Source organism: Eleutherodactylus coqui, chromosome 7 (assembly GCF_035609145.1).
Source record: "Eleutherodactylus coqui strain aEleCoq1 chromosome 7, aEleCoq1.hap1, whole genome shotgun sequence".
Classification (NCBI taxonomy): Eukaryota; Metazoa; Chordata; class Amphibia; order Anura; family Eleutherodactylidae; genus Eleutherodactylus; species Eleutherodactylus coqui.
In genome coordinates this window covers 1,163,417-1,189,268 of record NC_089843.1, presented here as the reverse complement: position 1 = coordinate 1,189,268, position 25,852 = coordinate 1,163,417, and the positions used below count along the sequence as shown (strand labels likewise).

Sequence of the window (25,852 nt, the reverse complement as noted above, 5' to 3'; positions counted from 1 at the left end):
CCGAAATTCCTAAATCCTGCCTCCAGGAAGCAATAGCTGTGATCTGTAGCATCTCTTGCTAATGTGTCCTCTGGAACTCTTGGACTCTCCTTTACCGTTTCTTGAGGTTCACATTGTGCATCTTGCACCTCAGACACGATCTGCCATCAGCCCATCTCTGGCTACATCTGCGCTCTTGTATCTCCCTCCGATTTCTTCTTCTCACTTCTTCCAAGTCTTGCTCACACTGAGCGGTTTGCTCTTTCAGTAACAGCCTGCAATCAGCTTCAGCTAATCTCCTAAGGCTCTTAGTCTCCTTTAAGACACTTCTTGGAGAGCATCCTCTGTCTCTGGAGTATCTCTGTCTCCTTTAGCCCACAGCATTCATCTATACAAGATCCTCCTGAACTCTGAGCGTTGACCATCTGCTTCTCTTTGGACCTCGGGGTCGCCGCTGACTACACCTTCTGTCTTACTAGAAGCCGTTTTCCTTTTCTTTTTCTTCTTCCTTGCATTTTCTTCACAACCACTAGAGGCACCACATGGGCGGTGGCTGAACTCCCTGTAACAGCCTGTTAGGACTCTGCCTTCACAAATGAAGGTCAATGTGGATAAATGTAAGGTTCTGCACATGGGCAGGAGAAACGGATGTCACCAATATACACTAAATGGGGTACTGCTAGGGGAAAGACCTGTGGGTACTAGTGGGCTGTAGACTAAACTGGAGCAACCAATGCCAGTCAGCTGCTGCAAAGGCTAATAGAGTCTTGGGGTGCAGTAAAAGAGGTATAGGGGTGAGGGGCGAGAACATTATCCTCCCACTATATAAGGCACTTGTCAGGCCTCACATGGAATACTGCGTACAGTTCTGGACACCGGGGCTCAGGAAAGATGTTACAGGGCTGGAGGGGTACAAAGAAGGGCAACTAAACTAATACATGGAATGAAGGGACTGGAATACCCAGAGAGGCACCAAAACTGGGATTATTCACCCCGGAAAAAAGAAGGCTAAGGGGTGACCAAATAACTATGTATAAGTACATGAGGGGACGATACAAGGATCTCTGCCAGGATCTGTTTATACCCAGGACTGCAACGGTAACAAGAGGGCATCCGCTACGTCTAGAGGAAAGCAGGTTTCATCACCAACATAGAAGGGGGTTCTTTACTGTAAGAGCAGTGAGACTGTGGAACTCTCTGCCTGAGGACGTGGTGATGGCAGGATCCATAGAGGAGGTTAAGAGGGACTGGATGTCTTTCTATGATATTACAGGATATAGACATTAGGTGACCAGCGGGTTGGTGATTCGGGTCTTGGAGTCAGGGAGGAACTACCAAACGTTGATCCAGGGATTAGTCTGACTGCCATTGTGAAGTCATGAATTAATTTTTCCCCTAAAATGGGATAAATTGGCTGCTGCCTCATTGGGTTTTGCCTTCCTCTGGATCAACAAGGAGGGGTGGTAACAGGCTGAACTAGATGGACATGGTCTCCCTTCAGCCTAGCATACTAGGTTACCTGTGTAGATGGGCAAACATTTCTCCAACCTCTAGGCATGTCAGAAACAGAAGCCCTTCTGCAGTCCCTGCAGCACATTATCAGCAGCAGGTTTTGGACATCTTTTCATTGAATGTCCATGCACTCTGTGCCATCCTGAAAGGAACGCCTCCCATCATGCAACATTTTCTTTACATTCCTGTTTTTCAGGTCCATGCTGCATGGCACCACAGCAGGACTCCTTTGGATGTTCTCTCTCGACAACCACCATCTTTGCTGCACAGTCCAATATATAGACAAAAAAACAGGGTCCACCAACTTGGTTCTGCAGAGCTCCTCTGCTTGACCTTCATTGCCCCACATCTACTGCACTTTCACCTCCTAGCCCTTTAAACAACTCCCACAGCTTTGTGTGCCATTTCCTGACAGCGCATGCTCCACCATATGCAGCAAGTTGATGTTACTCGCCTATTGGATCTCAGTAGAAAAGTCCTTTTTTTTGCACAAGTCTACATATGCCCCCCTATTCTCCATGCCAGAGGGCTGGGCAGCTTTAGCCACCATGCAGTGCAGCTTAGATGATGCATCAGCATTACCCTGAGACCTTACCGGGTCTATACTCAAGTGCAAAATGAAAGTTCTGTATTGACAAGAACCGTCTTTTCACCGTTGTGGGTTTTTTATTTGTTGACTTTCATCCAGGTTAAGTGGATCAACCTAAATGTTCTACCCAGGGGACAGTATTTTACCCCCAGTGCCCATTTACCTGCTAAACACTCCCGTTCCGCGTGGCATCATGTTTCTCAGCACAGGACAGCTTCTAACGTAAATACATTATTGGATGTTCTTCGCCATTTATCGATTGGGATGACCCTGCCCCCAACCCGTGTCAGAAGCCTCTGTCTGCACTATAAACTCTTTGGGCCAGTCAGTGGGGATTAGTACTGGCTGTTGGCACACCAGGAGACGTGGTGTTCACTGGTAGGCTCGCAGCACCTTCTGGTAAGCCCAGCCCCAAGAGTTATGTCTAACCCAGCCTGACTAATGAAGGGGCCTCCCCGAAACGCGTATCTGCTGCTTTTAATTGACACAATAAAAAGAGAAGTTGGCTAAATCTTATCCAACTGCCTGTTGAAATTCCTTAGCGAGCAGCGCCGGGCTACCGGTATTGTTTCTCCATTAACTCTGCAGGGTGTCCACTTCAATGACCCGTGGTTTGATTCCACCTGCGCCAGTGATGTCGTCAAGGTATATGGTTTCCTTCAACCCTTAAGCGCACTTTTCCGGGTTTACAGTCAGGCCCACATCCGTTACTGAATCCAAGACCACCTGTTCTTTGCAAAGGTGACTTTCCCAATCTGAACTGTAAATGACCACATCGTCCCAATATGCAGTGGAATAGTCATGATGTGGCCTCAAAACCCGGTCCATGTACCCCTGAAAAGAAGTAGGAACCAGGGGAATCTGAGTGCCATGTATTTGTATTGGAGCGAACCATCTCAGGTGGCAAACATGGTTTTCTTTTTGGCTCTATCCATCAAAGGTATTTGCCAGTACCCTTTTGTAATATCTGGCATTACCTAACCTCTCAATCAGCTCGTCCACCCTTGGCATGGGGTAAGCATCGGACTTGGAGATTTTGTTTAGCTTTCTGAAGTCTTACAGAACCTCCAAATACCATTTTGCTGGGGAATCATAACAATTGGGCTTGACCACCCACTCCTTTACTCCTCAGTCACCCCTAGCTGAAGCCTGTGCTTGACCTCAGCAGATTGCTTCTCTACACGCTTCTGGTATCCTGCATGGTTTTAGGTTTACCTTCATCCCAGGCTCAGTTATTAGGTCATGCTTTTTTACATGGGTGCGACCCGGCAGGTCAGAGGACTTCCTGTTATTTCTCTTGCTGTTGGTGCACTGAGAGTAAGGCCTCATGTCCACGGGGAAAATCAGATCCGCTGCAGATTTTACATGTAGAATCTGCAGCGGGTCCCTCCTGCCCCGCGGACATGAGCGCTGAAAATAGAAATTTAAAAGCATTTACCTATCCGTAGCGGGCGGCGAAGGTCAGCTGTTCCTCACGGCCGGATCTTCATTTTCGGCCGGCGGATGAATTCCTGACGCCGGCGGCACGTCGCCGGCACGTCGTCGACGTGCCGCGCGCATGCGCCGGGCACATCCGCCGAGCCGAAGCAAGGGAGATGCGGCCGTGAGGAAGAGCAGAGCTTCGCGGCCCGCTGCGGGTGAGTAAATGCTTTTAATTCCTATTTTAGGTCTCCCGCGGATCCGGACGGCTTCCATAGGCTTCAATAGAAGCCCGCGGGAGCCGACCCCGCGGGAGACCCGCACGACAATGGAGCATGGTCCAGATTTTTTCATGCTCCATTTTTTTTTAAATGCCTTTTATTGACGATCCGCGGGTATTTATCTACCCCGCGGGTGGTCAATGCATCCCTATGGGGTGCGGATCCGCGCGCGGGAGATCCGCTGCGGATTTTAAATCACATTTTGCCCGTGGACATGAGCCCTAATTCTCCTATTCTAGCTGCGGGGTAAAGGTTACTGCACACTTTTTTTCTCCCTAACACCCTAGGCCCCAAATGATTCTCTATCCTTCCAGGGCTTAATTAAATTAACATGGTACATTTGTTAAGGCTTTCTTCTCCCCAATTGTGTACCTTAGAATATATAACCCTCTCTACCATTTCATTGGAACCTTGCCGCTTGGCAAAAAAAAATCTGCTTTCCACCATAGGTACCAAGACCAGGACTCTGCTCAAGGTTAAAATACCAATTATACACTTTGCTCTGGGCCTCTTGCACCTAATGTAGGTGTTTCCTGACCATCGGTATCACAGTAGCAATGCAGTCCTGCTTCTGGGCCACATGCTCAATAACGCTCTTATAGGGAGTCGACTCTGTTTCCCATGTCTCTTTAGCTGTGTCCAGCAGCCCCCTTGAGTGACGGCCAAAGACCAACACAAAGGGAGAGAACCCGGTAGATGCCTGTGGTACTTCTCTAATGGAGAACAACAGGTATGGTAACAGACGGTCCCAGTCGCAACCATCTTTAGCTATTGCCCTCTTTAATATTTGCTTTAGAGTCTTGTTAAAGCTCTTCACTAATCCATTTGTCTGACCGTGTTACATGGAGGTGTGCATGTGCTTGATGTGAAAAAGGCTCTTTCATTATCTTGAACATAAATGGTGCCCTCTGGTCAATAAGGATTTCTTTAGGCGTTCCTATCCTGGAGAACATCAGGGACAACTCTCATGTATTACATTTGGTGGTAGTATTTTTTAAAGGGATAGCTTCAGGGTATCGTGTAGCATAATCTAGCACCATCAGGATATACTGGTGTCCTCTTGCCCATTTGACTATGAGACTGGGCCTCGAGGCTCATCACTCCTTAACCCACGCGATGTCACTTCAGGGGCCGTTAGCTCTTTCTCCACAGCCCTCAACCCTCCCCCAGAAAATGGGAGTCTCTTACCAGCAGTAGGCCGGTTCATGGGGAGGTCTTGGTGGCTGGGAGGTCACAGAGATGGTCCTCTTTTGCAACCAACCGGTCCACAAGGTCGACAAGCTGGTTGGCATCTTTGGCATTTCCATGTCTGACCCAGCGTTGTAACTCCGCAGGGAGGGGCGCGGACATAGCAATCAGTCACTATCCTTTACCCAATCTGGGTTGGAGTGCAGACCTCTGGTTCTAGCCATTTCTTGACCAGATGCAAGAGATCAAACATTTGGGACCTGGTAGGTTGGTCAACCCTGTAGCTCCAGTTATGTACCCATTGGGCACGGATAGTAGCCGTGACCCCCAGATGAGCCAGTATCTTAGCCTTTAGCATCATTCTGGCTGAGGTCATGGTAGGCTTTTTGGGGTTCAGCAGTGAGAAATGGTGTGAGAACCTCTACCTAGTCTGCTTCTGGGAGTTTCTACCTTTCTGAAGTCCTCTCAAATACAGTCAGATATGCTTCTACATCGTCCTCAGCAGTCATCTTTTGTAGAGACTGATGCACAGCTTCTCTTTTATAGTAGCAGGGCCCTTTTATCCTTTCTCACAGGGCGCCCCAACAGGGCCTCTTTCAGCAGTGCAATTTGTTCCTGCTGTGCCTGGAGTTGCCACTCAAGTGTTTGTTGCTGCTGCATATTTACCGTATATACTCAAGTATAAGCCGAGTTTTTCAGCACAAAAAATGTGCTGAAAAAGCCCCCTTTGGCTTATACTCGAGTGAGGTAAAAAAACAAAACCTCAATACTCACCTATCAGCCGGCGTCTGTGTCCCCGGCGCGATGCTGTCCCCGGCAGTGCGGCCTGCTGCTGCAGTCCTCTCCCCGGCTTGCTTTTGAAATCCCCGCCATCAGCGCTGTGATTGGATCGAGCGCTGGCCAATCATAGCCCGTGCTCGATAAACCAATCACAGCCATTCAGAGATGTCCTTCGGAATGGCTGTGATTGGTTTATCGAGCGCCGGCTGTGATTGGTCGGCGCTTGATCCAATCACAACGCTGACGGGGGGATTTTAAAAGTAAGCTGGGGAGAAGACTGCAGCAGCTGGCCGGACCACCTGGGAGAGCATCGCGTCGGGGACACAGACGCCCGCTGATAGGTAAAAAAAAAAGCAATACTTCCCTACTATATACTCGAATATAGCTTGGCTTATACTAGAGTCAATAAGTTTTACCTATTTTTTTTGTGGTAAAATTTATTGACTCAGCTTATACTCGGGTCGGCTAATACTCGAGTATATATGGTATATGGTGCAGCTGTGTATTTGGCTGAACCAACTGCTTGACCAGCTCCTCTAGCGCAGCGGACTGTTTGCATGGTAGAAGCAAGTTGACCCGCGACATGAGCAGATTTAATCCTCAATCATTAACAAGTTGTCCTGTTGTTGCCTCTAGCAACCAGATATGCTGCATGGCTCCACCGTATGAGCAATGTCTGTGCGGAGTATGGGGGCGGAGATGACACAGCGGCTCACTCAGTCCATGTAAACGTCCAAATCACTCTATTCTCTTGAATATTCAGCAATAACAGAAACCTAATGGAAAACCATCACCTCTGGAAGCCCCTATACTCTATGCAACAGGGGCAATAACTAGACAGCAGCAATGGTCAGCAAACAGCAGACGTCCACCCGGTAGATGTGCTCCCTCCAGGCTCTGACTGCCTTTTATGTCCCAGTAATTACTGCTGAGCTCATTGGAACCCAGAGGGAAGACCTGGACTGGACTTTTATCTCACCCAGGCCAAGCATCTGGGGGAATGCTACTCTTCCTTGCACATGTCTACAATGTATACTCCTTCTATAGGAGAGATCTTAATGACAGTGAGTGTTTATATGTATATGCTCCTTCTAGGGGAAGGATGTTACTGACAATGATATATATATACACACATACATACAGTGAAGGAAATAAGTATGTGACCCCTTGCTGATGATGTAAGTTTGCCCGCTGAACAGCCTATAATTTTTCGGGTCGGTTAAGTTTAACAGTGAGAGATAGAAGATCCCCCAAACATCCAGGAAATCCCATTGTCTAAATTATATATATAGATTTGCATTTTGCACAGAGAAATAAGTATTTGATCCCCTACCAACCATTAAGAGCTCCGGCTCCTCCAGACCAGTTAGACGCTCCTAATCAACTCATTACCTGCATAACAGACAGCTGACTTACATGGTCACCTGTATACCTCCTGTCCACGGAGTCAATCAGTCAGATCTAACCGCTACAACATGGTAAGACCAAAGAGCTTTCTATGGATGTCAGGGACAAGATCATAGACCTGCACAAGGCTGGAATGGGCTATAAAACCAGAAGTAAGACGCTGGGTGAGAAGGAGACAGCTGTTGGTGCAATAGGAAGAAAGTGGAACTGTCAATCGGCATCGATCTGGGGCTCCATGCAAAATCTCACCTCATGGGGTATCCTTGGTCATGGGGAAGGTGAGAAATCAGCCTAAAACTACACGGGGGGAACTTATTGATGATCTCAAGGCGGCTGGGACTAGTCACCAAGAAAACCATTGCTAACACAATATAAACTCCTGCAGGCCCACAAGGTCCCCCTAATCAAGAAGGCACATGTGCAGCCCGCCTGAAGGTTGGATGATTCTGAGAGTGATTGGGAGAAGGGGCTGTGGGCAGATGAGATAGACATTGAGCTCTTTAGCATTAACTCAACTCGCTGTGTTTGGAGGAAGAGAAATGCTGCCTATGACCCAGAGAACACCGTCCCCACTGTCAAGCATGGAGGGAGAAACATTATGCTTTGGGGGGGGGGGGGGGTTTCTCTGACTACTTCACCGGATCAATGGGAGAATGGATGGAGCCATGTACCATAAGATTCTGAGTGACAACCTCCTTCCCTCCACCAGGACATTAACAATGGGTCGTGGCTGGGTCTTCCAGCATGACAATGACCCAAAACATACAGCCAAGGCAACAAAGAAGTGGCTCAAAAAGAAGCACATTAAGGTGATGGAGTGGCCTAGCCAGTCTCCAGATCTTCATCCCATAGAAAACTTATGGAGGGAGCTGAAGATCAGAGTTGCCAAGCAACAGCCTCGAAATCTTAATGATTTAGAGATGATCTGCAAAGAGGAGCGGACCAAAATTCCTCATCATCAATTCCAAAGACCGTCTTGACTGCTGTGTTTTGGCTACAAGGGTTTGACCACCAAATATTAAGTCTTGTTTGCCAAATATTGAGTCTTGTTCGCACCATCTCTCTGCTTACAGATAGCCTGAATTCCTTTAATCCCCCAATAGCACAGGGAAGATCAGTTGATGTTACACCTACTTTCTGAGAGAAAACCGATACAAAATAGGAATGTAAAAGTTTGGCCTTCCTAACATAATTCTTAACCAATTCACCATTTTCATCTTGTAAGCATCCAATAGCATCTTTGACTTTTCTTTTGCTTTTGACACCCAAGATCCTTTTTTATTGCTTTTGGCCTCTCTTACAAGCCTCAATTCATTATCAGCTTTAGGCTTTTCTGACACTTGCCCTACAGTTTCTGCAGACCCCATTATATTCTTCTTTTAGATATAACCCACCCTCTTTCCATAACCACATTTTTCTTCTTTTTTAGCATGTGTGTAAGTTCTATGTTCATCCATTATGGTCTCTTTAACTCATTTAGGACCAAGCACGGTAAATATTTGGCGCTAGGTCCCAGGCTTGAAGCCCAGCCAAATGTAAAATTATGGCGACAATTATAGCCTCCTGCTTCTGTAATAAATCAGAAGCAGAACGGGTTGTCAGCTGTTAGTCACAGCTGATAACCTGAAGGAGGAGGGAGAAGTGGATTTTAACTCTTTCTGCCTCTGCCTATATGAGCGATATGTACTAAAGTGAAAGTGGAAGTGTTTCTTCCACTATGCGAGCCCAGGAGTCACATGGCCGCCAGGATTCCCTGCTACAGCAGAGCTGCAGGGTCCTCGTAGACCCTGATCAGTTCTGCCAGTGACTACTGTCACTACAAGGGAATGTTTTTCCCCATAACTGAGGCTCCTATGGATGCCCCAGCTACAGTGGGAAAGTATCAAATAAAAAAAACAAACGTGAATGTACCGCACTGCTAAAATCCCTAAAAATGTCTGCTCCTTAAGGTACAAGACAGCCTGGTCCTTGAGGGATTAAATGCTTCCCATTCTTCCTTCTTTTAAGGACTGGTAACGATTGTGCTTTGAGAATCTCATTCCACAATATTTCCCAACCTTCTTGGACATTTCTGTCCTTAAGAACATCCGGCCATTGGATTCTTCCTCTTTCTGAGTTCAGTAAAATCTGCCTTTCTGAAATCCAACCTTGAGGTCTGAGTCTTCTCAGGTCTTTCTCCCCTTGTTATCCAACATCCAAGGATATCATGATCACTGCCTCCTAAGGTCCCGGCCACCCTTACTTCCTCAACCATTCCCTCCCTGTTGGTAAGAATTAGGTCCAATATAGCAGATCCCTTTCTCTTTTTCACAACAACACTTTTTTTTCTCCATCCAAGAGGATTCTGGGTGCTTACTAGACTGTGTTTTTTTTTCTGGGTAGTGTCATTTCTTGATGTACATCTTCATTGTTCTCCTCCATGAGAGCTTAGTAACAGTTCCTGAGCAGTATGGGTGCTGACTGACTCCTGATCCTGCAGCTTCTTTGGGTCACATGCTCCCATTCCTCAGCTTCTGCAGGTACAATGAAGAGATACTTCAACATTCTGAAGAGTTGCTTCTGCTCTACCAAGGAAATCCTCCTCTTCCTTAATGAGTTACAATGTAGCTATTCTCTCCTGAAGACTCTGCACCTTTTCCTCCAGTAGAGACACAAGCTTCCGTTTCTGGCAGGTGAAGTTTGCCTTTTCCTGTGATCGGTCTGTAAACATATAGCATACATTGCAGCTCACCATATGGCTCCTCCCCCTTCCATGTTGTCAGTTAAAGGGGTTGTCCCGCGCCGAAACGGGTTTTTTTTTTTTTTCAACCCCCCCCCCCGGTCGGCGCGAGACAACCCCGATGCAGGGAGGTAAAGGAAGTTTACCGGAGCGCTTACCTTAATCCCCGCGCTCCGGTGACTTCAATACTTACCGCTGAAGATGGCCGCCGGGATCCTCTGTCTTCGTGGACCGCAGCTCTTCTGTGCGGTCCACTGCCGATTCCAGCCTCCTGATTGGCTGGAATCGGCACGTGACGGGGCGGAGCTACACGGAGCCGCTCTCTGGCACGAGCGGCTCCATAGAAGACTGCTGAAGACCCGGACTGCGCAAGCGCGGCTAATTTGGCCATCGGAGGCCAAAAATTAGTCGGCACCATGGAGACGAGGACGCTAGCAACGGAGCAGGTAAGTAAAAAACTTTTTATAACTTCTGTATGGCTCATAATTAATGCACAATGTATATTACAAAGTGCATTATTATGGCCATACAGAAGTGTATAGACCCACTTGCTGCCGCGGGACAACCCCTTTAATGTCACTTCCAAACTTCTAAAAGTCAAGACTTGTAGTGAGAATATATATAACCTATAAGTGTACAACTTCTGGTCATGTCTTCAGAGCAGCTAGACCTGGCTAATCCCAGCAATCTAACCGCTCACAGTGACTCTTTACTCTTCCCAGAATGCACAGGGAAAATGCTAATGATCTTCCTGCAGCTCCAATTTCTGGTCTGAGGTAGGTGTGGTGCCTTTACCTACCTCTGCTCTAAGGTAGGTAAAGGCACCACATCCCAAACATGCAGTCTGGCTGTCTGCATGTTTGGGACGTGGTGCCTTTACCTACCCTCTTGTATCAGTATATCAGTAAGTATATGGCTGAATGATGAGATTTTCTTTCGGCACCTCAGTAATGGTTCATAGTATTCAACACTGTACACAAAATAAACCCTGCCCATCTGGTCACTCACTGGACATCAACTTTGGCCCTCTCTATTCGGTCCAATGCCAAAACTGGTGTGGCAGAACCCTAGCAGCTCTCTGCTGTGCTTCAGCTGATCCTCAGCCCTGGCTCAACAGCAAATATGAATGGCAGGTCCCATCATTTTACAAATTCCTATCAGGTGCCTCCTGATTACTACTGAGAGACACCCTTTATCTGCTGAAACACCATTAGAGAGCTGTCTAGTGGCCATACTTGTTACTATTTTACCACAATATATATCATCTCCTTAACATGCCATCAGTAGTCCTCTATAATCCCCAGTTAGTGCCTAGACTTCAGGGAAGATGTCCTTCCAAATGTGATTTTTACATCCAGTCCTCCTCGTTCTCTCCCAGGTGCCGGAGGGGCTGGACTCTCACAGCTGAGGTCTCCTTTGAGGAAGGATGGCCTTACTAGATGACCCACCAGGGATGGACAAGGATAGAAGGAACATGGCTGCGGGGATATTAGACCTCACCCTAGACATGATCCACCTGATAACCGGAGAGGTGAGAGCTCCACATGACATCACTCCTCTGTGCTAGTAAAGCAGGTAATGACTGGAAGGTGAAGGATTCTTAGCCTCCATGTAGTGATCCGTGTCTCATCATCCACAGGAGTACACAGTAGTGAAGACAGCGGCTGTGACTCCCATCATCCATCTCCAGGAGTCAGGAGGGTGGAGCCCCATCACAGCTCCTCCCCCTCACTCCCTGATCCAAAAGGTCCTAGAACTCATCAACAAGATGACGGAGCTGCTGACAGGAGAGGTGACTGTGGGGAATGTGGGGGGATATTATACAGAGGGGCTCTGGCTGATGACTGGATATTGTGTTGTCAGGTTCCTATAAGGTGTCAGGATGTGGCTGTCTATTTCTCCATGGAGGAGTGGGAGTATTTAGAGGGACACCCAGATCTGTACAAGGACGTCATGATGGAGGACCACTGGCCTCGAACATCTCAAGGTAAGAGGAGACCTTCCTGATTATAGAGCAGTGCGGGGATGAGGGTCACCTAGACTCACCAATCATCACATATACAATGTATTCAGTCTCTGGTTAATTCCTATAGATGGATCCAGTAGTAGATCCCCACCAGAGAGATGTGCCAGCCGTGTGTATTCCCAGGACCATCCAGAAGAAGATGTCCTGGAGAACCAGCAGGTAGATGACAATGAATTCTCACCAGGATCTGACCATAAAGTGATGGAACCAAAGAGCACGTTACATGTTCTTCTCTGTTTAGGGTGATAATCTGATGGATATTAAGGTTGAGGTTAAAGAGGAAGCAGAAGAGCTGGATATAAGGGCTGATCAGCAGGGTAAGGAGGGGAGACTGTCATTGGGGGTCACCTAGATGCTCCCATCATCTGTTCATCACATGCTGATATCTATTCCATCACTGTGTGCTTCCTATAGATGGACTCTTGGAGAGACACCCACCAGAGAGATGTCCCAGCCGTCTGTATTCCCAGGACCGTCCAGAGGAAGATGTCCCGGAGAACCAGCAGGTAGATGACGCTGAGATTCTACAGATCCTCTATAGGTTGATGTAATGTAGCTTTCTACTAGACTCCTCCGGCCGCCTGCAGTAGACGCTCTAGTCCATCTTGTTGGCTGTGGTAGGTTGTGGTTACAAATGGTTTCTGTTTTCATGAAGGAGAGTGTTGAGCTTCCATCTGGTTGAACATCTACTTGAGATTCAGTGTGGAACAAATGTACAATTCTGTAGTATAAATCCTAGACTTGGGGTGCTTTTACCCAGGATAATATGTCAGGCAATAGATGCCCGGCAGCTCGTCTCAGCAATGATCATTCTGGAGCTTTTACACAGGAAGATTGTAATGGGCAATCAGAAGACACAGTGCTCAGGGATGTTGGACTCGGGTGTGGGGGGAACCTTCATGGACTTAACATTCGCTCATGACAAAGTCATCGAAACCAGACTCAAGTCCATACTAATAGATATTGAAACCGTGGATGGGTCACCCTTGTCTTCAGATCCCGTCACACAAGAGACAATTGAACTGGAGCTCCACATGAACCCTAGCTATCAAGAAACCATAAGCTTTCAACTCCTCTCATCCCCTAATTTTCCAGTTATTTTCGGGATCCCCTGGTTTTCTACTCATAATCCCTTTATCAAGTAGGAAACCAGGACCATTGCCTTCCCCTCAGAATACTGTAAGGAAACTGCCATATTGCACCATCCGCCCCTAAACCAGTACAGGACCTCGAGGATGATCAACAGGACTAAGAGAAATTACCAGTTCACTACCGGATGTTCAAGGATGTTTGCAGTAAGAAGAAGGCTAACTAACTGCCACCTCACAGGCTACATGACTGTCCTATTGAGCTGCTCCGGGGATCTTCTATTCCATTTGGGCATATCTTCAACCTCGCCGCACCTGAGTTAGCGGCCCTTTGGGAACATCTGGATGAAAATTTAAGCAAGGATTTTATCCAACCTTCTTCCTCTCCAACAGGAGCACCCATTTTCTTTGTTAAAAAGAACGATTCTACTCTTCATCCGTGCATCAATTACCCGGAACTAAACAAGATTACCATGAAGAATCGCTATCCTCTCCCGTTAATCCCAGAGCTGTTGGAGAGCCTTCGGGCACCTAAGGTCTTTACCAAACTGGACCTCATAGGAGCATATAGCCTGGTACGGATCTGTTCTGGAGACTAATGGAAGATGGCTTTCAGAACAAGATATGGACACTTTGAATCCCCAGTGATGCAGTTCGGTCTCTGCAATGCTCCCGCTACCTTCCAGCACTTTATCAATGATGTGTATTGAGACAAGTTTCATCAAGTTGTGGTGCCATATCTTGATGACATCTTCATATTCTCTGACAATTTGGAGGAACATCGCGGACACATGTGGATGGTCTTGGAAGGACTCCAAACTAATAACCTCTACATCAAGTTAGAGAAATGTGAGTTTGAAAAAATCCAAATACAATTCCTGGGATACATTATCTCCTCAAGAGGCTTAAATATGGATCCCAGCAAAATTAAAGACATCCTAGATTGGCCTATTCTAAGAAATTTGAAAGACGTACAGTGCATGATCGGTTTCACAAATTTCTACAGAAAATTTATAAAGGACTTCTCAAAGGTCATCTCTCCCATCACCTCTCTCACAAAGAAAGCACACATGTTTTTCTGGTCCCCGGAGGCACAAGCCACTTTTGAGAAACTAAAGACTCTGTTTACTTCAGCACCAGTATTGATCTAACCAAACCCAGAATTGTTTTTTGTTGTGGAGGTGGGCGCCTCCCAATTCCGCTGTGGGCCCCATCCTGTCACAGCGAGTTGGAGATAAGGCTCAACTACATCTTTGCACATTTTTGTCCTATACCCTATCACCTGCAGAATAAAAATATGATGTCAGGAGCAAGGAACTTCTGGCCATCGAAGTGGCTTTCACCGAATGGAGACACCTTTTGGAAGGAGCCCATCATCCAGTAACAGTACCATCCAGGCCATGGGGGTCTAGATCTATGAACTTTTTAGTGGACCTGCCCCCCTCAAAGGTAATAACTACCATTCTTGTGTTTGTGGACCGACATATGAAGATGGCTCACCTCATCCCCATAGAGAAGATTCCCACCGTTGAGCACACCGCAGAGTTGATGATCTCGGAAGTGTTCTGACTTCATGGAATTCCTGAGGATGTGGTCTCTGATAGAGGGGTTCAGTTCACCTCAAGATTCTGGAAACACTTCTGCATGACCCTGGGAACCTCCGTTGATCTTTCATTCACAGTCCAACAGCCAAACTGAGAGAACAAATCAAACTCTGGAGCAGTATATTTGCTTCATCTCCTATCTCTAGGACGATTAGATGGATTACTTATCAACTGCGGAGCTCATCTATAATAATGCTAAACACTGTTCTGCCACCCCGACTCCGTTTTACGCCAATTACGATATGCATCCTGCCTTTATTCCTGGTCTACCTATCAATACTCCGGTGCTGACTGTAACCCAGAGACTGACAGCGTTGGCTAGAACTCAGGGAGAGTTAAAGGAAGCCCGAGAGGCCTAAAGAGAGACAGCAGATAAACACTGCCAAGCTGTCCCTGCCTTCTAGATGGGAGAAAAAGTTTGTTTATCAACCAAGAACTTAATTGCCCATGTGCCTTCTCCCAAATTAGGGGAAAAATTTATTGGGCCTTTTCAGATTTCTGCAAGAGTGGACGAAGTCGCCTTCCACTTAAGACTCCCTGGCAGTCTTCGAAACCATCAAGTGTTCCATGTATCACTGCTCAAGCCGTTCAAAGGGAACATTTTCACTGGATGAATCCCACCACTTCCTACACCAATTCCTAGTATATCAAATCCTGTACTCCAGAAAACATATGGGGAGGCTGCAGTACCTGGTCCAATGAAAGGGATATGGTCAACTGATGAGGGGATTTCATCTCAAGTACACAGGTAAGCCGGCTCCTGGCATGTCCAGTGGCCATCTTGGAAGGAGGGGACTGGTGTCCAAACTCAAACCCGGGACCTCTTGCGCTCCAATCGGCAACTCTTTTCCCTGGGCTATCCAGGATTTGGCAGTTCCTTACTGAAACCCAGCCTCGTTCTATGTTTCCTTGCTTCTGCTAAATCCACGTCCTGTCTCCCTGTTCTGGCTCCACCCTGCTACTAATTAGGACTTCCTATAAAAGCCTGACCGTGCCTCAGATCCAGTGCGTGATTATTGTGCTTCACCACCTTCATCAAGCTCCTCTTCCTCCTGCTCATTTGCAATTGTACCGATACCTCCTGCTGCTGCTGACTTCTGGCTTTCATTTGACTATGCTTCCATCTCATCCTATTGTACTGCATATTGTGACTTTCCAATAACGACTCCTGGCTATCGACTACTCTCCAGTGACTGGTATGGCTATTACACCTGCGGCTCTAATCCAACGTCTGTAAGACATAACAGTTGTGGCTTGATGCTCATAAAGAGATCCTTGCGGTCTCATTTGTTTTGGGGACCATAGATGTTAACTTGCTAGACCTCTTGTCCCTTTATGAGGACATCTAGGATCAGGCACCTCCCTATTTCAGAGAAATTAACCCAATGGGATTCAACTGCTGTGATAAAAGGATTGTCACTCAGCTTCATACCTCGGCTGCAAGAAGCCAGTGGAATGGACCAGACCTCTACTTTCTCTTTGCCCTACTTGCAGCTGACAAGTTTGGTAGGCCGGTCTTCTGCAAAAACAAAATGTTGTCTTTAATTCAGCTAAAAAATGTAAAGGCCCCAAATCTACCCATATGTGACTTTATGTTGGCAATGTTAATTAACGCCATAATTGGTGATTGGGTAAAACGGCTTTCTTTTTCCGACTCTTTTTCAGGGTCTGAGGATGACCCCTTGCCATGTTTTTTAAACACTGAAAGGTCCATGGCAAGGGGCTCCTCTGCCCCATCCTCCTTGCCACCAGGCTTCAGGCCAGACTACCCTTTGGAGATCACTGCACCCTCACAAGAGGGAGATTTATTGCCCCCTGTTGGCCTCACCTGTGCTCCAGGAACTTCACCCTCCACCTCCAAAGGACTTGGAGCCTGTTAGAGAGCGAAGAAGAGGAGGGTTCGGTTTGCCTTCCTGCACCTAGACCAGTGTATGGGAGGATCTCCACTCCCTCGTTTTTTCTTTTTCTTCCCACTCCGTGCCCTTCTCATCCACACCTTCATAGTGTGATGTGGTTGCCTCCTCTCTCTGGATTGTCCTGCCCTCCTCATCCAACTCCCTGTCACCTAGAGCATTAGCCTTGATCGTTACATCCAGAACAGGGCCCAGCATTGACCCATTTACCATGTGAGCCTCTACCTGCTCCTTGTGTGTATTAACTTGGCAGCCCCAACATGTTTGTTCTTGCTTAGTTCCTGGGCCCACTGCCTCTGCTGGTCCCTTTTTATCACAGAGCCAACCTCACAGCTCTCCTCCGCTTGGGCCAAGACTGCATTGGCGAAAGAGTGTGGACAATGGCTCTCCTGGATGCAGGTAATTCATCCTGAAGTAGAGACCCTGCATCCTGTAGCCTGATTTGTTTGGTGATCAGGACCCCTCTCCACTGCTGCTATCATCCCCATCCTCAGGGACAAGGCAACTGGTTCAGTTGGAATGCTGGTATCTGTAGTTCCTCTCAGCAGCAAGGACGGCTGCTTAGCAGAGTACATGGGCTGCCAATAACAACCCCCCTCAGACTCTTCTGAGCAGGTGCTTGTGCGTTTGATCCCAGATGCCATTTTGGAGAAGGTTTCATTGTTTGGCAGTTCACCTGTTTCCATTATTCTCTCTCTCCTCTTCGTAGCAGTCACTCCTCACAGGCTGTCATCCTTTTGGAATGTAGCCAATGGATTCTAAATGCAGCATAAACAGCTAAGGGTAGCAATAAAATCTGGAAGAAAGTTTGAACTATACCCAAGACTGCAAAAACCTGCTCATCTAGATAATCAGTGGCTTCTACTAATTCTTCCCACATTTGCATGAGCATTAGACAGAATTCCGAAGTGCTACAAATGTTGCAGGTTATTTACATGCAATCCTCTACTGTTACAAGCAGGCCTAGCTGTCCGGCCTGGAGCGCATGCCCTATGTCTTCTGGCCCGATTCTAGCAGTTGTCAGGACACACAGGGTTACTGAGATCAGACACTACAGTGAAGCCATAGCGCCATCCTATGACAGGATGTTCTAAGCACACGGTCACACGAGTCTCCTGCTGTCTCCATCTTAATAGAACATGACAACATAAACGAGACCCTTCATCTATACATGAGAGAAATCCCTGACTCCATGAATTGCACCATGCAGAAGCTGAAACATCAGTAAAAGGTGTAACTACTTACTACGGGTTTTAATGTTCTGGTGCTTAGCCTTCAGCTGTATTTGGCGATTCACCAGGCTTCTTGGTCTGCCTGCTATTACACCAAGAATTTGTTGGAGTACTTGTCACGTAGCCACGAGAGAGGAGAAGATCCGATCCCGCCTCTGTCCCGAATTACTCACGGATCGACTATTCTGAGTGCCTCGGCACTACCAATTGTCACGGCAACGCCTCGATCGCTCTAGCATGATCACAAGCTGGCAGCCGTTAGAATACAGGCTGATTTGTACCCAGCTTTCCCGGGCTTCTGCACACATGCGAAGTGAAAGTTCAAGTCATCCACCTGACCGTTCTACTGCACTGCAGAGCTCTACAATACTGACACAAATACACGCCGCCACCACCAGTCTGAATGAACAAGGCGGAACTGATAAATCGTAGATTCATTCTAGAAAAGGTCTAGCAGTGCAAAAATGTAGAAATGTACAAAGACAAACAAAAGAGGTGGTTACACAAGAAATACAGGTAATATACAGCCAGGCAGTACTAAAAGAAACGGGAGAAATTAAAAGAATGTTCCCATTCTGTGTGTGGAGTCACGCAGACGTACAGGGCAGTCCGCATAGCGCACTCCAAGGGGCTGACCATTTGGATAGAGGACGCACTCCGGTTTAAAGCTTCCACAGAACCCACCCCTGCCAGCCTTTTAACCTGACGTCATCAAGGCATGCTGAGTATATGCAGGGAAAATCTGTAGGAAACCCAAATGTAATATTTCAGCCATATTTCCTTGAGGCGCTCCAAAGACATGGCTATCATGTTTTATATCAGGGATTTACCAATTCATAGATACTAAGCATAATATGTACATGAGGCCCTGGAGTGCAGACATGCCATTCGGGATATTCTGGGTCTCGGGCCTCAATGTGTGTGGGTGCGTTTTACTTGGCTGGGCCATGTGATTCTGAAAATCTATTTCCTATCCGGCTAGGCCTCGCAGATTGCCCCAAACCATTATTAAAGGATTCGCTTACTAAAAATATTGTGTAACTGATGAAGGTGTCCCTCCACACCAGCAGGGGGTTAAATTAGCATTCCCTTGTCATTAGCTAGTTTTATGGCCAGTGCAACAAAGAGCTTCCTGTACAGCTGCAGGGGAGGAAGGGGAGATTAGAACATTGAATTCATTCAGCTTTCCCAGGGTCCTGACAGATTATCCATGCTAGCTAACTACATACAATGGTAGCCATACAGCCAGCATACCGAATATGCTAAATAAAAATGGACGCTGAGACACACACAATGTCTGACAGTCTAAAGTCTCTACATGTATCTATCTATCTCCTATCTATCTATCTATCTATCTATCTATCTATCTATCTATCTATCTATCTATCTATCTATCTGTCTCCTATCTATCTATCTGTCTCCTATCTATCTATCTATCTATCTATCTCATATCTATCTATCTATCTATCTCCTATCTATCTATCTATCTATCTATCTATCTATCTATCTGTCTCCTATCTATCTATCTGTCTCCTATCTATCTATCTATCTATCTATCTATCTCATATCTATCTATCTATCTATCTCCTATCTATCTATCTCCTATCTATCTATCTATCTGTCTCCTATCTATCTATCTGTCTCCTATCTATCTATCTATCTATCTCCTATCTATCTCTCTCTATCTAGCCATCTATCTCCTATCTATCTGTCTCCTATCTATCTATCTATCTATCTCCTATCTATCTATCTATCTATCTATCTATCTATCTATCTATCTATCTATCTCCTATCTATCTATCTATCTATCTATCTATCTATCTATCTATCTATCTGTCTCCTATCTATCTATCTGTCTCCTATCTATCTATCTGTCTCCTATCTATCTATCTATCTGTCTCCTATCTATCTATCTGTCTCCTATCTATCTATCTATCTCCTATCTATCTCTCTCTATCTAGCCATCTATCTCCTATCTATCTGTCTCCTATCTATCTATCTATCTATCTCCTATCTATCTATCTATCTATCTATCTATCTATCTGTCTCCTATCTATCTATCTGTCTCCTATCTATCTATCTATCTGTCTCCTATCTATCTATCTGTCTCCTATCTATCTATCTATCTATCTCCTATCTATCTCTCTCTATCTAGCCATCTATCTCCTATCTATCTGTCTCCTATCTATCTATCTATCTATCTCCTATCTATCTATCTATCTATCTCCTATCTATCTATCTATCTCCTATCTATCTATCTATCTATCTCCTATCTATCTATCTATCTCCTATCTATCTATCTATCTGTCTCCTATCTATCTATCTGTCTCCTATCTATCTATCTGTCTCCTATCTATCTATCTATCTCCTATCTATCTATCTATCTATCTCCTATCTATCTATCTATCTATCTATCTATCTGTCTCCTATCTATCTATCTGTCTCCTATCTGTCTATCTATCTGTCTCCTATCTATCTATCTGTCTCCTATCTATCTATCTATCTCCTATCTATCTATCTATCTCCTATCTATCTCTCTCTATCTAGCCATCTATCTCCTATCTATCTGTCTCCTATCTATCTATCTATCTATCTATCTATCTATCTCCTATCTATCTATCTATCTATCTATCTATCTATCTATCTATCTATCTATCTATCTCCTATCTATCTATCTATCTATCTATCTGTCTCCTATCTATCTATCTGTCTCCTATCTATCTATCTATCTGTCTCCTATCTATCTATCTGTCTCCTATCTATCTATCTATCTCCTATCTATCTCTCTCTATCTAGCCATCTATCTCCTATCTATCTGTCTCCTATCTATCTATCTATCTATCTATCTATCTATCTATCTCCTATCTATCTATCTATCTATCTATCTCCTATCTATCTATCTATCTATCTCCTATCTATCTATCTATCTGTCTCCTATCTATCTATCTGTCTCCTATCTATCTATCTGTCTCCTATCTATCTATCTCCTATCTATCTCTCTCTATCTAGCCATCTATCTCCTATCTATCTGTCTCCTATCTATCTATCTATCTCCTATCTATCTATCTATCTATCTATCTATCTATCTATCTCCTATCTATCTATCTATCTATCTATCTATCTATCTATCTATCTATCTATCTATCTTCTATCTATCTATCTATCTATCTATCTATCTATCTATCTCCTATCTATCTATCTATCTATCTATCTCCTATCTATCTCCTATCTATCTATCTATCTATCTATCTATCTATCTATCTATCTCCTATCTATCTATCTATCTATCTATCTCCTATCTATCTATCTATCTCCTATCTATCTATCTATCTATCTCCTATCTATCTATCTATCTATCTATCTCCTATCTATCTATCTATCTGTCTCCTATCTATCTATCTGTCTCCTATCTATCTATCTATCTCCTATCTATCTCTCTCTATCTAGCCATCTATCTCCTATCTATCTGTCTCCTATCTATCTATCTATCTATCTATCTCCTATCTATCTCCTATCTATCTATCTATCTATCTATCTATCTATCTATCTATCTATCTATCTATCTATCTGTCTCCTATCTATCTATCTGTCTCCTATCTATCTATCTATCTGTCTCCTATCTATCTATCTGTCTCCTATCTATCTATCTATCTCCTATCTATCTCTCTCTATCTAGCCATCTATCTCCTATCTATCTGTCTCCTATCTATCTATCTATCTATCTATCTATCTATCTCCTATCTATCTATCTATCTATCTCCTATCTATCTATCTATCTCCTATCTATCTATCTATCTCCTATCTATCTATCTATCTCCTATCTATCTATCTATCTATCTGTCTCCTATCTATCTATCTGTCTCCTATCTATCTATCTGTCTCCTATCTATCTATCTGTCTCCTATCTATCTATCTATCTGTCTCCTATCTATCTATCTGTCTCCTATCTATCTATCTATCTCCTATCTATCTCTCTCTATCTAGCCATCTATCTCCTATCTATCTGTCTCCTATCTATCTATCTATCTATCTCCTATCTATCTATCTCTCTCTATCTAGCCATCTATCTCCTATCTATCTGTCTCCTATCTATCTCCTATCTATCTATCTCCTATCTATCTATCTATCTATCTATCTATCTATCTATCTATCTATCTATCTATCTATCTTTCTATCTCCTATCTATCTATCTATCTATCTATCTATCTCCTATCTATCTATCTATCTATCTATCTATCTATCTATCTATCTATCTGTCTCCTATCTATCTATCTGTCTCCTATCTATCTATCTGTCTCCTATCTATCTATCTATCTGTCTCCTATCTATCTATCTGTCTCCTATCTATCTATCTGTCTCCTATCTATCTATCTATCTCCTATCTATCTATCTATCTCCTATCTATCTCTCTCTATCTAGCCATCTATCTCCTATCTATCTGTCTCCTATCTATCTATCTATCTATCTATCTATCTATCTATCTATCTCCTATCTATCTATCTATCTATCTATCTCCTATCTATCTATCTATCTATCTCCTATCTATCTATCTATCTATCTATCTGTCTCCTATCTATCTATCTGTCTCCTATCTATCTATCTATCTGTCTCCTATCTATCTATCTGTCTCCTATCTATCTATCTATCTCCTATCTATCTCTCTCTATCTAGCCATCTATCTCCTATCTATCTGTCTCCTATCTATCTATCTATCTATCTATCTATCTCCTATCTATCTATCTATCTATCTATCTCCTATCTATCTATCTATCTGTCTCCTATCTATCTATCTGTCTCCTATCTATCTATCTGTCTCCTATCTATCTATCTGTCTCCTATCTATCTATCTGTCTCCTATCTATCTATCTATCTCCTATCTATCTCTCTCTATCTAGCCATCTATCTCCTATCTATCTGTCTCCTATCTATCTATCTATCTCCTATCTATCTATCTATCTATCTATCTATCTATCTATCTATCTATCTCCTATCTATCTATCTATCTATCTATCTATCTTCTATCTATCTATCTATCTATCTATCTATCTATCTTCTATCTATCTATCTATCTATCTCCTATCTATCTATCTATCTATCTCCTATCTATCTATCTATCTATCTATCTCCTATCTATCTATCTATCTATCTCCTATCTATCTATCTCCTATCTATCTATCTATCTATCTCCTATCTATCTATCTATCTATCTCCTATCTATCTATCTATCTATCTGTCTCCTATCTATCTATCTGTCTCCTATCTATCTATCTGTCTCCTATCTATCTATCTATCTCCTATCTATATATCTCTCTCTATCTAGCCATCTATCTCCTATCTATCTGTCTCCTATCTATCTCCTATCTATCTATCTCCTATCTATCTATCTATCTTTCTATCTCCTATCTATCTATCTATCTATCTATCTCCTATCTATCTATCTATCTATCTATCTCCTATCTATCTATCTATCTCCTATCTCCTATCTATCTATCTATCTCCTATCTATCTATCTATCTCCTATCTATCTATCTCCTATCTATCTATCTATCTCCTATCTATCTCCTATCTATCTATCTATCTATCTCCTATCTATCTATCTATCTATCTCCTATCTATCTATCTATCTATCTCCTATCTATCTCCTATCTATCTATCTATCTATCTCCTATCTATCTATCTATCTATCTCCTATCTATCTCCTATCTATCTCCTATCTATCTATCTATCTCCTATCTATCTATCTATCTATCTATCTATCTATCTATCTATCTATCTCCTATCTATCTATCTATCTATCTATCTATCTATCTATCTATCTATCTATCTATCTATCTATCTATCTATCTATCTCCTATCTCCTATCTATCTATCTCCTATCTATCTATCTATCTATCTATCTATCTATCTATCTATCTATCTATCTGTCTCCTATCTATCTATCTGTCTCCTATCTATCTATCTCCTATCTATCTAGCCATCTATCTCCTATCTATCTGTCTCCTATCTATCTATCTCCTATCTATCTATCTATCTATCTATCTCCTATCTATCTATCTATCTATCTCCTATCTATCTATCTATCTCCTATGTATCTCTCTCTATCTAGCCATCTATCTCCTATCTATCTGTCTCCTATCTATCTATCTCCTATCTATCTATCTATCTCCTATCTATCTATCTATCTATCTATCTATCTATCTATCTATCTATCTATCTATCTCCTATCTATCTCTCTCCTATCTATCTATCTGTCTCCTATCTCATGTCTATCTATCTCCTATCTATCCATCTATCTATCTATCTATCTATCTCCTATCTATCTATCTATCTATCTCCTATCTCATGTCTATCTATCTCCTATCTATCTCTCTCTATCTAGCCATCTATCTCCTATCTATCTATCTATCTATCTAGCCATCTATCTCCTATCTATCTATCTCCTATCTATCTATCTCCTATCTATCTATCTATCTATCTATCTCTCTCTATCTAGCCATCTATCTCCTATCTATCTATCTATCTATCTATCTATCTATCTATCTAGCCATCTATCTCCTATCTATCTATCTATCTATCTATCTATCTATCTATCTCCTATCTATCTATCTCCTATCTATCTATCTCCTATCTATCTATCTCCTATCTATCTATCTATCTATCTATCTATCTTCTATCTATCTATCTATCTATCTATCTCCTATCTCATGTCTATCTATCTCCTATCTCTCTCCTATCTATCTCTCTCCTATCTATCTCTCTCCTATCTATCTGTCTCCTATCTATCTATCTCCTATCTATCTATCTATCTCCTATCTATCTATCTATCTATCTCTCTCTATCTAGCCATCTATCTCCTATCTATCTATCTATCTATCTATCTAGCCATCTATCTCCTATCTATCTATCTCCTATCTATCTATCTATCTCCTATCTATCTCCTATCTATCTATCTCCTATCTATCTATCTCCTATCTATCTATCTATCTCCTATCTCATGTCTATCTATCTCCTATCTATCTCCTATCTATCTATCTCCTATCTATCTCTCTCCTATCTATCTATCTATCTGTCTCCTATCTCATGTCTATCTATCTCCTATCTATCTATCTATCTATCTATCTCCTATCTCATGTCTATCTATCTCCTATCTATCTCTCTCTATCTAGCCATCTATCTCCTATCTATCTATCTATCTAGCCATCTATCTCCTATCTATCTATCTATCTAGCCATCTATCTCCTATCTATCTATCTATCTATCTAGCCATCTATCTCCTATCTATCTATCTCCTATCTATCTCCTATCTATCTATCTCCTATCTATCTATCTATCTCTCTCTATCTAGCCATCTATCTATCTATCTATCTATCTATCTATCTATCTATCTATCTATCTAGCCATCTATCTCCTATCTATCTATCTCCTATCTATCTATCTCCTATCTATCTCCTATCTATCTATCTCCTATCTATCTATCTCCTATCTCATGTCTATCTATCTCCTATCTATCTCCTATCTATCTCCTATCTATCTATCTCCTATCTATCTCTCTCCTATCTATCTATCTATCTGTCTCCTATCTCATGTCTATCTATCTCCTATCTATCTATCTATCTATCTATCTATCTATCTATCTATCTATCTATCTCCTATCTATCTATCTATCTCTATCTATCTATCTCCTATCTCATGTCTATCTATCTCCTATCTATCTCTCTCTATCTAGCCATCTATCTCCTATCTATCTATCTATCTATCTATCTATCTATCTATCTATCTATCTATCTATCTCCTATCTATCTCCTATCTATCTATCTCCTATCTATCTATCTATCTATCTCTCTCTATCTAGCCATCTATCTATCTATCTATCTATCTAGCCATCTATCTCCTATCTATCTATCTCCTATCTATCTATCTATCTCCTATCTATCTATCTCCTATCTATCTATCTCCTATCTCCTATCTATCTATCTCCTATCTCATGTCTATCTATCTCCTATCTATCTCTCTCTATCTAGCCATCTATCTCCTATCTATCTATCTATCTATCTATCTATCTATCTATCTATCTATCTATCTAGCCATCTATCTCCTATCTATCTATCTATCTAT

At 43.4% G+C, this 25,852-nt stretch overlaps 4 protein-coding genes across 5 annotated transcripts in view; 2 read left to right on the top strand and 2 right to left on the bottom strand.

Annotated features, from left to right (window-relative positions):
* The window catches only part of LOC136572294 (zinc finger protein 665-like), a 343,948-nt gene that overhangs the window by 20,027 nt on the left and 298,069 nt on the right, over positions 1-25,852 (top strand). The window contains exons 2-6 of the mRNA XM_066572750.1: positions 11,253-11,405; positions 11,514-11,666; positions 11,738-11,861; positions 11,968-12,059; positions 12,142-12,217. Coding sequence (XP_066428847.1) covers positions 11,301-11,405; positions 11,514-11,666; positions 11,738-11,861; positions 11,968-12,059; positions 12,142-12,217 — 550 coding nt within the window. The 5' untranslated portion in view covers positions 11,253-11,300. The remainder of the gene's footprint in view (positions 1-11,252; positions 11,406-11,513; positions 11,667-11,737; positions 11,862-11,967; positions 12,060-12,141; positions 12,218-25,852) is intronic.
* Positions 1-25,852, bottom strand: part of LOC136572293 (zinc finger protein 420-like) — a 282,528-nt gene that overhangs the window by 90,426 nt on the left and 166,250 nt on the right. The gene's annotated exons all lie outside the window — the stretch shown is intronic.
* The window catches only part of LOC136572292 (zinc finger protein 850-like), a 722,303-nt gene that overhangs the window by 571,035 nt on the left and 125,416 nt on the right, over positions 1-25,852 (bottom strand). The window lies entirely within an intron of this gene.
* LOC136572301 (zinc finger protein 484-like) overlaps positions 12,648-25,852 on the top strand; it is a 28,081-nt gene continuing 14,876 nt past the window's right edge. Inside the window, exon 1 of the mRNA XM_066572765.1 lies at positions 12,648-15,340. The gene's annotated coding sequence lies outside the window, so the exon portion shown is untranslated. The remainder of the gene's footprint in view (positions 15,341-25,852) is intronic.